The following is a 15,336-nucleotide window of genomic DNA, read 5'->3' as shown; positions in this document are numbered from 1 at the left end:
AATATTTTGGTGATATTTTTTTCTGTGTGATGTTAGTATATGGTATCTAACAACCATGCAGGAATTGATTCATATCAGTCCATAATTATATATAGCCCACATATAAACCGATCCCGAGATTTGGTTTTGGAGCCTCTTGGAGCAGCAAATTTCATCCGAGTCAGTTGAAATTTGGTACTTTGTGCTAGTATATGGCCGTTAACAACCATGCCTAACTAAGTCCATATCGGTCTATAGTTATATATAGCCCTCAGATAAATCGAACCCCAATCACAAAAAATTGTTCCATATCAAATTCATAATTTTATATAGCCCCCATATAAGCGACCCCCATATTTCAATTCTGGCTCCCTACGTACCGTGCAAAAGTCCATATCGATTCGTAATTATTTGTAGACTTAACTATACATAACTTTTTGTCTAATATATACCACGTATGGACTAACTCACAATTTAGAAAACGATGTTAAGAAGGTTTAAGATACCACAACCCAAGTTTCTATGCAATCCATGGTGGAGGGTACATAAGATTCGGCCTGGCCGAACTTACAGCCGTATATACTTGTTTCAGTATGGCGTTTTCTTTTCAATGGTTCTATTGATCAAGTCCCTTAACCCTTTCACTACCGAAATAAACCTAATATTAAAAACTTTAAATTTTCTACTGTTTTTACTTGTACTAACAGCATGTAGAACGAAAATTGTCATTTTGGGAACCTACCTCAATTACTTCAAGAGCTATATGAGCTTTTTCTGAAAACTTGAGTCTTGAGTTGTGACCAAATGGCCTTACGAAAATAAGCCCTATTTGGCCTTTAATATCTTTCACAGTGTGAGAAAAAATACAAAAAAGAAACTGTACAAGTATCAGCTATAGTTTTTGTATAAATGTCCATTTATTAGAAACATACAAAAGAAAAATTGTCTCAAATTTTCGTATTTTTCGTTTATTGTTAAAAAAGTTTATAAAAATATATTTTAGTGCTCACCAATATGGAAAATATTTAAAACTTATTTAGATTAAAGCCTCTACTTTAAAATAACATCGAGAAATAAATCAAAACTAAGTGGGAAAATAGAATTTGGTGTCTTTTTCGAATGTCCTTCTAAGTGGACATCGGTAGTGAAAGGGTTAATCTACTTTATCCATAAAGCTCGAGTAATAATTAATTGTAAATTATGTTATAAAAAAATATTTAGTGAAAAAAAATCTAGATTTTTCATGTTTATTTCACTAAAGCCAATGTAACTTTATTTTAGTTCATGGAATTATTACGTTTGGAGAAAGTTTCCTTTACTCTAATAATTTTATGCGTACGTTAGTTAAATAAACTAAAAAACGGGAAAAAATTATACACAAATGAAGCATAAAGATTTACTAAATTCGTACCTCTAACAAGATGGTTCATTATTTCTTTAAATTTGTAATTTTTACAACAAATGCGCCCATCTTGAACTTCGTATGGCACTAAAGACATTCTTACAATTTTGAACTCCAATTTTTTCCTTCAAACTACAAACTTTTTTTATTAAGTGAAAAAAAATTAATTACATCTAATAAATTTTCTTGAATTTGTCGAAAAATACTTATTTATTTTTGTGATATCGGCGTGCTGTTTAGTTAAAATTTTCGACAAATAATCGAAATTTTCTAAAATTAACCATAATTTTTCTTCCTGATGGGTTCACTGTTTTTTCAGTGCACACATTACGAACAAATACCCCCATTTAAATTTACAACTTCATAGCTACATGTGTTCTGCGTCGATAGAATCTATTTTTCTGAAACTTGGTTGATGATTTTGATTGTAGATTTTACAACGGAAATACAAAATGGGACATATATGTCCCATTCGTCGTCAAAGGGTTAAATTTTTACATTCTCTATTCATTAAATTATTAAAGAAAATGGAGAGCTTTGGTTCGACCAAACAAGGTCCTTCTTAATTATCCAATATATTTTGAAAGATTAATAATTTTTCTATACAATGAATTTATTTAATTATACAGTTGGTGGTGAGGATAAGGGCAAGACATAGTCTTCTGTTTGATCATAAATTTGAGATATGGTAATCTTTGGTGGTAATCGCAAGGTTGCATTTTCGAACATGCCAAAAGGCCTCAGAGAGTACAGCAAGTATTCCATGACATAAAATTCATCGGGCTCTATATAATGGAATGATATAGCATGATCCGAGCAGCAGTTAACTTTCTAAAATCGTAAATCAACATATGTATTTTAATAAAACAAAACCCACGAAATGATATTGACTCACTTCATTCATGGCATGATATACTAATTTGGGATACCATTTGGATAAATTATTAGGAATTACAGTATTGGGGGTGAGGGGTATGAAACGCTCCTTGCCTTCGTCATCGCGAGTATCCCCAGCTATAACACCAATATTCTCTAAACACTTTCCCAATTGTATATCTTCTTCTTTGAAGGTGTGATTACATACTTGATTATTGTTGTAGGCTGTAGTGGCAAATTTCTCAAGGGAACTCTTGCTTAGAACATAACCAGCTCCACCGGACATATATCCCTAAAAAAATTAAAAAAAACAATAATGAGAAGATTCCAAAAGTTTCCATATATACAAAGTCAAGTAGTGCAACCAACACCATAACTGGCGCCGCACAGTGGTTCCAAATCGTTGTTTTTTGGAAATAATTCTGCAACTTTTGAAACGATCATGATATCAACATAATTTTTTTCTTTATGTGAAAGCTGAGGTGCTTTCCTCTAAGTTTGTAAGTTTGTGGGTCCCTAGTAGGTGCTGACCATGGGCGTTGAAATTTGGTCACTTCTTTGATATTCTTGAAATTTATAGAAGACGTGAAAATTGGGGAGTGCCCGACGCTCTGATTTTTTTGCAGGGAAGCTAGAGTCCCTAAATCAGAGTAGTCGCGAAAATTTCAATGCTAACACCGAACCGGCCTTAATACAAATCTTCGTATATTTTCGTGTTTTTTCATATTTTTATAAAGTAACAGGTTGGCTGATAAGTCCCCGGTCTAACAAAGAAAAACAAATTGTTTTGTCAAAATTCGTTTTTATGATTCAACATAGTTCCCTTCAAGAGCGATACAACGATTATAACGACCTACCAATTTTTTGATACCATTTTGATAGTACTCCTTCGGTTTTGCCTCAAAATAGGCCTCAGTTTCGGCGATCACCTCTTCATTGCAGCCAAATTTTTTCCCTGCGAGCATCCTTTTGAGGTCTGAGAACAAGAAAAAGTCGCTGGGGACCAGATCTGGAGAATACGGTGGGTGGAGAAGCAAATCGAAGCCCAATTCATGAATTTTTGCAATCGTTCTCAATGACTTGTAGCACGGTGCGTTGTCCTGGTGGAAAAACACTTTTTTCTTCTTCATATGGGGCCGTTTTGCCGCGATTTCGACCTTCAAACGCTCCAATAACGCCATATAATAGTCACTGTTGATGGTTTTTCCCTTCTCAAGATAATCGATAAAAATTATTCCATGCGCATCCCAAAAAACAGAGGCCATTACTTTTCCAGCGGACTTTTGAGTCTTTCCACGCTTCGGAGACGGTTCACCGGTCGCTGTCCACTCAGCCGACTGTCGATTGGACTCAGGACTGTAGTGATAGAGCCATGTTTCATCCATTGTCATATATCGACAGAAAAACTCAGGTGTATTACGAGTTAACAGCTGCAAACACCGCTCAGAATCATCAACACGTTGTTGTTTTTGGTCAAATGTGAGCTGGCGCGGCACTCATTTTGCACAGAGCTTCCGCATATCCATATATTGATGAATGATATGACCAACACGTTCCGTTGATATCTTTAAGGCCTCTGCTATCTCGTTCAACTTCAGTTTACGGTCATTCAAAATCATTTTGGGGATTTTTTTGATGTTTTCGTCGGTAACCACCTCTTTCGGGCGTCCACTGCGTTCACCGTCCTCCGTGCTCATTTCACCACGCTTGAATTTGGCATACCAATCAATTATTGTTGATTTCCTTGGGGCAGAGTCCGGAAACTCATTATCAAGCCGCGTTTTTGCTTCCACAGTATTTTTTCCCTTCAGAAAACAGTATTTTTTAATCACACGATATTCCTTTTTTCCATTTTTTTCACAATAACAAAAGTTGATTCACAAAACTAATTGACTTACAGACGTCAAATTTTGACACGAATCATTTGAAGGTTGGTACTATATAAAAATAATATGCATGCCAATACTAGCAACGCCATCTATGTGTCAGATCAGGGACTTATCAGCCAACCTGTTAATTTGGTAGTTTTTTTAAAGAGTTTCTTAGTTTTATTTTTATAAAAAATTTTGTCAAAATTTTATTTCTATAGAAAATGTTGTCAAAATTTTATTTCTATGGAAAATTTTGTCAAAATTTTATTTCTATAGAAAATTTTGTCAACATTTTATTTCTAAAGAAAGTTTTGTCAAAAATAAATTTCTATAGCAAATTTTGTCAACATTTTATTTCTATAGACAATTTTGTCAAATTTATTTCTATGGAAAATTTTGTCAAAATTTTATTTCTATAGAAAATTTTGTCAAAATTGTATTTCTAAACAAAATGTTGTCAAAATTTTATTTCTATAGAAAATTTTGTCAAAATTTTATTTCTATAGAAAATTTTGTCAAAATTTTATTTCTATAGAAAATTTTGTCAAAATTTTATTTCTATAGAAAATTTTGTCAAAATTTTATTTCTATAGAAAAAATTTTCAACATTTTATTTATAGAAAATTTTGCTAAAATTTCATTTCTATAGAAAATTTTGTCAAAATTTTATTTCTGTAGAAAATTTTGTATAAATTTTATTTCTATAGAAAATTTTACCAAAATTTTATTGCTATAGAGAATGTTTGCCAAAATTATGTTTCTATTGCAAATTTTGTCAACATTTAATTTCTACCGAAAATTTTGTCAGAATTTTATTTCTATAAAAAATTTTTTCAACATTTTATTTATAGAAAATTTTGTCAAAATTTCTTACTATAGAAAATTTTGTCAAAATTATATTTCTATAGCAAATTTTGTCAAAATTTTATTTCTATAGAAAATTTTGTCTAAATTTTATTATGCATTGATCAGCTACGATGCGCGCATTCGAGACTGTTGTTGTACGAAGTACATTATTGTACTCTAGTACATGTAATGATATTATGGCTCATATATATGAGCCTATCATTACTCCTTTTTTATGATGTTATGGAAGAGCAAAAATGTTGTCCAAAATGGTTGGGAAGACAGCTGTTTCGGATTTCCACATCGTCATCAGTTCCTTTTATTGGACGATCTACTCATTTCAATTGTTAGACAATATTGGTAAAGCTTTCTTATATTGCAAAGAATGAGCTTCAAACAATCCAAAATGTCCAAAAAAAAGAAAAATAGTAGAAACATTTTTGCCTTCCAATTAACACCACTCTAGTATATTGCCGTCGGCAATTGATAGAAATAAAATTTTATTTGTTGTTTTGATCTCAGCTTTAAAACCATTGTGTTGACTAAACTACAAGAGTAGCTTAGCCAACAGAGGAAAATAATGTTTGTCAAATTTATTTGGGCAAAGCCTTATAGACTGCACTTTGGGTTTAGCGAACTGCCTGCATTTATTCTGATAATTGATGAGGAATGTGGTAATTCCGAAACGTGCGTCCATCCAACCATCTTGCAGTCTATAAGGCTTTGCCCAAATAAATTTGACAAACATTATTTCCCTCTGTTGGCTAAGCTACTCTTGTAGTTTAGTCAACACAATGGTTTTAAAGCTGAGATCAAAACAAAAACTAAAATTTTATTTCTATAGAAAATTTTGTCAAAATTTTATTTCTAAAGAAAATGTTGTCAACATTTTATTTCTATAGAAAATTTTGTCAAAAGTTTATTCCCATAGAAGATTTTGTCAAATTTTTATTTCTATAGAAAATTTTACCAAAATTTTATTTCTATAGAAAATGTTGCCAAAATTATGTTTCTATAGCAAATTTTGTCAACATTTAATTTCTACAGAAAATTTTGTCAAAATTTTATTTCTATAGAAAATTTTGTCAACATATTATTTCTATAGAAAAGTGTTTCAACATTTTATTTATAGAAAATTTTGTCAAAATTTCTTCCTATAGAAAATGTTGTCAAAATTTTATTACTATAGAAAATTTTGTCAAAATTTTATTTCTATAGAAAATTGTGCTAAAATTCTATTTCTATAGAAAATTTTGTCAAAATTATATTTCTATAGAAAATTTTGTCAAAATTATATTTCTATAGCAAATTTTGTCAAAATTTTATTTCTATAGAAAATTTTGTCTAAATTTTATTTCTATAGAAAATTTTGCTAAAATTTTATTTCTATAGAAAATTTTGTCAAAATTTTATTTCTATAGAAAATTTTATCAAAATTTTATTTCTATAGAAAATTTTGTCAAAATTTTATTTATATAGCAAATTTTGTCAAAATTTTATTTCTATAGAAAATTTTGTCAAAATTTTATTTCTATAGAAAATTTTTTTCAAAATTATATTTCTGTAGCAAATTTTGTCAAAATTTTATTTCTATAGAAAATTTTGTCTAAATTTTATTTCTATAGAAAATTTTACCAAAATTTTATTGCTATAGAAAATGTTGTCAACATTTAATTTCTACAGAAAGTTTTGTCAAAATTTTAGTTCTATAGAAAATTTTGTCAAAATATTATTTCTGTAGAAAATTTTGTCTATAGAAAATTAAAAAAAAAATAAAAAACATATTATTTCTGTAGAAAATTTTGTCAAAATTTGATTTCTATAGCAAATTTTGTCTAAATTTTATTTCTATAGAAATTTTGTCAAAAAGTTTATTTCTATAGAAATTTTGTCAAAATTTTATTTCTATAGAAATTCTGTCAAAATTTAATTCTATAGAAAAGAACTACCTCTGAGTTGTGGAAGCATATTTTGCAAAATCTACCAAAACATCAAGATTTCTACCAAGCAGTAAAAAATCTACTATTTTTCGTAGAATTCTACCAACTATGGTTAGGTTAGGTTAGGTTAGGTGGCAGTCCGATGTATCAGGCTCACTTAGACTATTCAGTCCATTGTGATACTACATTGGTGAACTTCTCTCTTATCGCTGAGTGCTGCCCGATTCCATGTTAAGCTCAATGACAAGGGACCTCCTTTTTATAGCCGAGTCCGAACGGCGTTCCACATTGCAGTGAAACCACTTAGAGAAGCTTTGAAACCCTCAGAAATGTCACCTGTATTACTGAGGTGGGATAATCCACCGCTGAAAAACTTTTTGGTGTTCGGTCGAAGCAGGAATCGAACCCACGACCTTGTGTATGCAAGGCGGGCGTGCTAACCATTGCACCACGGTGGCTCCCTGGTCTTGTTGAATTTATACTGAATGTTGGTTTATCTTCCCTACTCCTTCAAGTTGACCATTGCACGTACATTAAAATTTTTATTGTTAGTAAACTTTGTTTGATACCTACCTGTTGTATAAACTGCATCAATTTACAGCCAAAATATAAGGGAGCTTCGGATGGATATGGATAAAGCATGTAACGAAGGTTCTCCATAATTACATATCTGAAATATATATTCCCAGACAAAAGGGTTGTAAATATATATGTAATTAGCAGATGTTTATATTGTACGAGGATTGAATTTTTTGCATATTTCGGTATTATAGAACAAAAACATATTAATCATCGAAAATAGCTTTATTGTTTTTCAAATTATTCCCCAAAAGTGTGTAGATCCTTTTGCATGCATTTAAACCAATTTTCGAAGCATGCACTCAGAATAAAGGGCACCTCTCCTGACCCTACTCTTTCAAAGAATTGAAATACTTTCGAATTTTTTTCAGAGAGATTATATCGAAGTACTCTGTGGTTGATTAAGTTAACATGAAATGTTCCTGAAAAATATGCTTCAGAAGGCGCTGCGAAGCGGGCCGGGTTCAGCTATATGTTTTAATTCGGTTGTTTAAACTGACATTCGCAAAATGATAATGAAAATTCGTTAAGTGAGATCTGTATCCTGATTTTAATTTAAATGATGCTTGCTTTAAAGCTAGATTGGTCCCTAAAAAATTAAGGCGCGTTTTTGGCTCAGAATCAATACCAAAATCCTTAAGAGAAGGTCAAAATCTTTGTGTTCAAGTAAATTTGTTATGGGTATACAAAATTATTCATTAATTAAACTATTAATAACATATATTTTCACATGACCTATCCAGCGAATACATTCGACTACAGGATGACCCGTTTATCAATTCACTTTTCAAAAACTAAATCATAAATAAATAGGTTTTGTTTGTAATAATTTGGGACTAAATTTTAGGGTGGATGAGACGAAAACCGATCCCCGATTTTTTTAGGGTGGATGAGACGAAATGACGTCATGCTTACCGGTTTTCATATAATAATCTATTTTATTATACCCTCCACCATAGGATGGGGGTATATTAACTTTGTCATTCCGTTTGTAACACATCAAAATATTGCTCTAAGACTCCATAAAGTATATACTTTCTGGGTCGTGGTGAAATTCTGAGTCGATCTGAGCATGTCCGTCCGTCCTTCCGTCTGTTGAAGTCACGCTAACTTCCGAACGAAACAAGCTATCGACTTGAAACTTGGCACAAGTAGTTGTTATTGATGTAGGTCGGATGGTATTGCAAATGGGCCATATCGGTCCACTTTTACGTATAGCCCCCATATAAACGGACCCCCACATTTGCCTTGCGATTGCTCTAAGAGAAGCAAATTGCATCCGATCCGGCTGAAATTTGGTACATGGTGTTAGTATATGGTCTCTAACAACCATGCAAAAATTGGTCCATATCGGTCCATAATTACATATAGCCCCCCATATAAACCGATGCCCCGATTTGGCTTGCGAAGCTTCTAAGAGAAGGAGAGCCGGATCGGCTGAAATTTGGTACATGGTGTTAGTATATGGTCTCTAATCACCATGCAAAAATTGGTCCATATCGGGTTATAATTACATATAGCCACCATATAAACCGATCCCCCGATTTGGCTTGCGGAGCCTCTAAGTGAACCAAATTTCATCCGATCCGGGTGAAATTTGGTACATGGTGTTGGTATATGTTTTCTAATGACCATGCACAAATTGGTCCACATCGGCCCATAATTATATATAGCCCCCATATAAACCGATCCCCAGATTTGACCTCCGGTGCCTCTTAGAGGAGCAAAAGTCATCCGATCCGATTGAAATTTAGTGCGTGGTGTTAGTATATTGTCTCTAACAAACATGCAAACATTGGTCCATATCGGTCCATAATTATATATAGCCCCCATATAAATCGATTCCCAGATTTGTCCTCCGGAGCCTCTTGGAGGAGCAAAATTCATCCGATCCGGTTGAAATTTGGAACATGGTGTTAGAATGTGGTCTCTAACAAACACGCAAGAATTGGTCCATATCGGTCCATAGTTATATATAGCCCCCATATAAACCATTCCCCAGATTTGATCTCCGGAGCCTCTTGGAGGAGCAAAATTAATCCGATCCGGTTGAAATTTACAACGTGGTGTTAGTATAAGGCCGCTAATATTCATGCCAAAATTGGTCCATATCGGTCTATAGTTATATATAGCCGATCCCCAATCACACAAAAATTGGTCCATATCGGTTCATATTCATGGTTGCCACTCGAACCAAAAATAATCTACCAAAATTTTATTTTTATGGAAAACATTGTCAAAATGTTATTTCTATAGAAAATTTTGTCAAAATTTTATTTCTATAGACAATTTTTTCCAAATTTTATTTCTATAGAAACATTTTTCTAAATTTTACTTCTATAGAAAATGTTGTCAAAATTTTATTTCTATAGAAACTTTAAACTTAATTATATACGTATTTAATCGGCCTTTTTTAGTTTAATATATACTACGTATGGACTACCTTGTAATTTAGAAGACTGTGTTAGGAAGTTTTAAGATACCTTGCCATCGGCAAGTGTTAACGCAACCCAAGTAATTCGATTGTGGATGACAATCTTCAGTAGAAGTTTCTATGCAATCCATGGTGGAGGGTACATAAGCTTCGGCCTGGCCGAACTTACGGCCGTATATACTTGTTTTTTTTTTTTAATTTTCGGATTTTCGGACAATCCATTATCCATACTTGTAACTGATTTTATTGCCCTACCATATGTAAATTATAAAACTCACGTATCATCATCGGCCTTCAGAAACCAATCGGCGTCATTGAGATGATTATCGTAAATATATTTCAATGCCAAATTTGTTTTATGCCAGAGATTTTGACGACCTTCTTCGACTGGCAAGGCGATGGTCTGCAGCACCGCATCCTCTTGGGAGCTCATAAAAAGTAATTTATTGCATCTACGTCCCCATGTATCTTTAATATGTATGGCCTTGGTTAAATGATTTTCAGGCTTTGTCATAATCCAGCAAAGTACACGTGTGTTATTGAACAAATATTGGACAAGATCTTCAGGATCTCTGGCATCCTCGATTACGGTAAATACTGCATGATTTTCCGATGATTTGATATTAAGCCACACAGCAGTAAAATAGATGCCAATACAAAATCCAATGCTAAGACATAAAAGATTTCTAAAAATGGAACCGACCGATGAAGTTGGTGGCAACATTCGAACGGAAGTCAATGTCAATGGCTTTGATTTTAATCTAATCATCTTTCCAAGTCCAAAACATAACGGAAAATTTTTCGTTTAAATATCTTTTTTTTTTTGTACTATTGTTATTATTTGTATTATTATTCACTCTCACTGATTAAATTAATAATTCGCAAAACTTGTTTTCGGCTTTCAAATATGATTAACTTTCGATGCAGAGCCGTTTCAATGTTTCTCTGTGTCATGCTAAATAATAACTGAAAGTTTAGGTGATTGTCCGAGAGCTTCTTTAGCAGGCAGAATAATTTAAATACAATGCGAATGTATACGACAGCATTTCTTCTGGGACAAGATCTGCACACTTATGGCAATATGGCTATAATTCGCTAATACATTTTATTGCAGTTTTTTACTTGTGGTTCAATTGATTTTTGTTTCTTTTTGTTTTCAAAATGATATCAGGCTTATTTAGTATATACAGCCGAAAGTTTGGCCAGCCCGAATCTTCATCAATGCACGGACGAAAATGACTGTTTTCGATATGTTTCGGTGTAAAAGTTATATGTTTGGAACTCACATTTTTAGCACTTTTTTTTGTTTTTTGAATGCAAGCATATAATGCACACAGAAAATAACCGCAAATAAATATTAAGAACTTTATTTGTATCTAAACTCTAGGAAAGCTCAACAAATTTGTTCATTGAATGTGAGCAATTTGTTATTGAAATGTGTTTATAGATGGTTGACAGTAGAAACATCATGAATTTCCAACAAATTGTTTTGTTCAAAAAAATAGTTGACAGCTATAGCATATGAAAATAAGAATATGTACGAAAGCTAAAAGAAGTATACGAAGAATACAGTTAGAACAAAATGAGTATGAGCACTTGCAAAAAACTTATATTTTTTCGATTTATGTGTTTATTGTACAATTGATAAAATCCCAGCAAAAATTCTCATTACCCGGTAATATTGTAGGTAATCTCAAGCAAAAAGAAATAACCACTTATAAATTCGAATCGCTTCGTATTACATTTACATACGAATGTCCTACGAGGAAAGTACTTCACCCCAAGCATACCTTCGGCCATGAAATAAGTAGTGCATTTAGAGCATATGTTCACCTAATATGTAATCACTTATTTGTAGATATACAAAAGTTTGTAAAATAACCACTTATTGACTCTGGTAACCAAATCTCGAAAATAATGACTCGCCGATTACATTGGATCAAAATACGCCGAGTAATGCTGTAACATGAACAATACTTGAGTAGGAACGAATATTGTAGAAATAGAAAATCAAAAAAATTATATAGTTGTCTTTAATGAGATGTTTAAAATGAAATTGTATTAAAGACCGAGGGTATCTTGTTATTTTCTTATAAGAAAAGTAATTTCTTTCGACTTGCGATTCCGAATATTAGAACATGGGGTAATATATTCATCTAAGTAAAATTAAACGCGAACTAAATTTACGCCGAAAATGGGAATAAAAATTGGTTCTTTAAGGGAGTTAGATTCGTGAAATACTTTATAATATACCTAATAAAGTATTTATTTAATATATAATATGGTAAGGTTGTGTATTTAAAACACAATTATTATGAAATATTTATGAAGAATACTCCTAAATGAAAAATCTTCAGAATTACCGTTACATTACATATTTTTATACCCTCCATCATAGGATGGGGGTATATTAACTTTGTCATTCCGTTTGTAACACATCGAAATATTCCTCTAAGACCCCATAAAGTATATATATTCTGGGTCGTGGTGAAATTCTGAGTCGATCTAAGCATGTCCGTCCGTCCGTCCGTCCGTCCGTCCGTCCGTCCGTCCGTCCGTCCGTCCGTCCGTCTGTTGAAATCACGCTAACTTCCGAACGAAACAAGCTATCGACTTGAAACTTGGCACAAGTAGTTGTTATCGATGTAGGTCGGATGGTATTGAAAATGGGCCATATCGGTCCACTTTTACGTATAGCCCCCATATAAAGGGACCCTCAGATTTGGCTTGTGGAGCCTCTAACAGAAGCATATTTCATCCGATCCGGCTGAAATTTGGTACATGATGTTGGTATATGGTCTCTAACAACCATGCAAAAATTGGTCCACATCGGTCCATAATTATATATAGCCCCCATATAAACCGATCCCCAGATTTGGCTTGCGGAGCCTCAAAGAGAAGAAAATTTCATCCGATCCGGCTGAAATTTGGTACATGATGTTGGTATATGGTCTCTAACAATCATGCAAAAATTGGTCCATATCGGTCCTTAATTATATATAGCCCCCATATAAACCGATCCCCAGATATGGCTTGTGGAGCCTCTAAGAGAAGTATATTTCATCCGATCCGGCTGAAATTTGGTACATGGTGTTGGTATATGGTCTCTAACAATCATGCAAAAATTGGTCCATATCGGTCCATAATTATATATAGCCCCCATATAAACCGATCCCCAGATTTGGCTTGCGGAGCCTCAAAGAGAAGCAAATTTCATCCGATCCGGCTGAAATTCGGTACATGATGTTGGTATATGGTCTCTAACAACCATGCAGAAATTGGTCCACATCGGTTCATAATTATATATGGACCCCATATAAACCGATCTCCAGATTTGGCTTACGAAGCCTCAAAGAGAAGCAAATTTCATCCGATCCGGTTGTAATTTGGAACATGGTGTTAGTATATGATCTTTAACAAGCGTGCCAGAATTGGTCCATATCGGTCCATAATTATATATAGCCCTCATATAAAACGTTCTCCAGATTTGACCTCCGGAGCCTCTTGGAGGAGCAAAATTCATCCGATCCGGTTCAAATTAGGAACGTGGTGTTAGTAAATGGTCGCTAACAACCATACCAAAATTGGTCCAATCACACAAAAATTGGTCCATATCGGTTCATAATCATGGTTGCCACTAGAGCCAAAAATAGTCTACCAAAATTTTATTTCTATAGAAAATTTTGTCAAAATTTTATTTCTAGAGAAAATTTTGTTCAAATTTTATTCGGTTCATAATAAAATTTTCATCATTGTCAAAATTTTATTTCTATAGAAAATTTTGTTCAAACTTTATTCGGTTCATAATCATGGTTGTCACTCGAGCCAAAAATAATCTACCAAGATTTTATTTCTATAGAAAATTTTGTCAAAAGTTTATTTCTATAGAAAATTTTGTGAAAATTTTATTTCTATAGAAAATTTTGTTAAAATTTTATTTCTGTAGAAAATTTTGTCAAAATTTTATGTCTACTTTGTCAAACTGAATTATATACGTATTGGATCTTTCTTTTTTGATTTAATATATACCACGTATGGACTTATATACAATTTAGAAGATGGTGTTAGGAGGTTTTAAGATACCTTGCCATCGGCAAGCGTTACCGCAACTTAAGTAATTCGATTGTGGATGGCAGTGTTTAGAAGAAGTTTCTACGCAATCCATGATGGAGGGTACAAAAGCTTCGGCCTGGCCGAACTTACGGCCGTATATACTTGTTTTTCTATAGAAAATTTTGTCAATATTTTATTTCTATAGCAAATTTTGTCAAAATTTTATTTCTATAGATAATTTTATTAAAATTATTTTAATATCGGGTCAATTTTTTTCTATTTTTTAATTCGTCTTTACTAGTCTTCATTTCTTATTCAAATTACTGTAGAGAATTTTGTCAAAATTTTATTTCTATAGAGAATTTTGTCAAAATTTTATTTCTATAGAGAATTTTGTCAAAATTTTATTTCTATAGAAAATGTTATCAAAATTTTATTTCTATAGAAAATTTTGTGAAAATCATATTTTTATAGAAAATTTTGTTAAAATTTTATTCCTACAGAAAATTTTGTCAAAATTCTATTTCAATAGAAAATTTTGTAAAAATTTTTTTTTATAGAAAATTTTGTCAATATTTTATTTCTATAGCAAATTTTGTCAAAATTTTATTTCTATAGAGAATTTTATTAAAATTATTTTAATATCGGGTAAATTTTTTTCTATTTTTTAATTCGTCTTTACTAGTCTTCATTTCTTATTCAAATTACAATGTTTGGATGAATGCTTGGAATTATGTCAAAATTATATTTCTATAGAAAAACAAAATTTTATTTATATAAAAGAGTTTGTCAAAACTTTATTTCTATAGAAAATATTGTCAAAATTTTATTTCTTTTATAGGAAATTTTGTCAAAATTTTATTTCTATAGCAATTTTTTTTTTAAATTTCATTTCTGAAGGTAATTTCGTCAATATTTCATTTCTATAGAATATTATTGTCAAAATTTTATTTCTGTAGTATGTTTTTTTTTCAAAATTTCAATTCTAAGGAAATTTTGTCAAAATTGTATTTCTATAGGGAATTTTTTTCAAAATTTCATTTCTACAGAAAATTTTGCCAAAACTTTAGTTGAATAGAGAATTTTGTTAAAATTTTATTTCTATAGGAAATTTTGTCAAAATTTTATTTTTATAGAGAATTTTGTCAAAATTTTATTTCAATAGAAAATTTTGTCAAAATTCTATTTCAATAGAAAAGTTTGTCAAAATTTTTTTTCTATAGAAAATTTTGTCAATATTTTATTTCTATAGCAAATTTTGTCAAAATTTTATTTCTATAGAGAATTTTATTAAAATTATTTTAATACCGGGTCAATTTTTTTCAATTTTTTAAATCGTCTTTACTAGTCTTCATT

General features: G+C 31.7%; 1 protein-coding gene across 1 annotated transcript; it reads right to left on the bottom strand.

Annotated features, from left to right (window-relative positions):
- Positions 1-1,917: 1,917 nt before the first annotated feature.
- LOC142236404 (glycoprotein-N-acetylgalactosamine 3-beta-galactosyltransferase 1-like) lies at positions 1,918-11,175 on the bottom strand. The gene is made up of 4 exons (XM_075307640.1): positions 10,206-11,175; positions 7,488-7,584; positions 2,277-2,549; positions 1,918-2,212 (listed from the first exon to the last, which is right to left on the bottom strand). Exons 1-4 carry the CDS (start codon positions 10,694-10,696, stop codon positions 2,003-2,005), a joined length of 1,071 nt encoding a protein of 356 aa, XP_075163755.1. The 5' UTR covers positions 10,697-11,175; the 3' UTR covers positions 1,918-2,002.
- Positions 11,176-15,336: the final 4,161 nt, after the last annotated feature.

This window comes from Haematobia irritans, chromosome 4 (assembly GCF_050003625.1).
Source record: "Haematobia irritans isolate KBUSLIRL chromosome 4, ASM5000362v1, whole genome shotgun sequence".
Lineage (NCBI taxonomy): Eukaryota > Metazoa > Arthropoda > Insecta > Diptera > Muscidae > Haematobia > Haematobia irritans.
The sequence above is the reverse complement of the archived record's forward strand: the minus strand, read 5'-3'. Positions and strand labels throughout refer to the sequence as shown.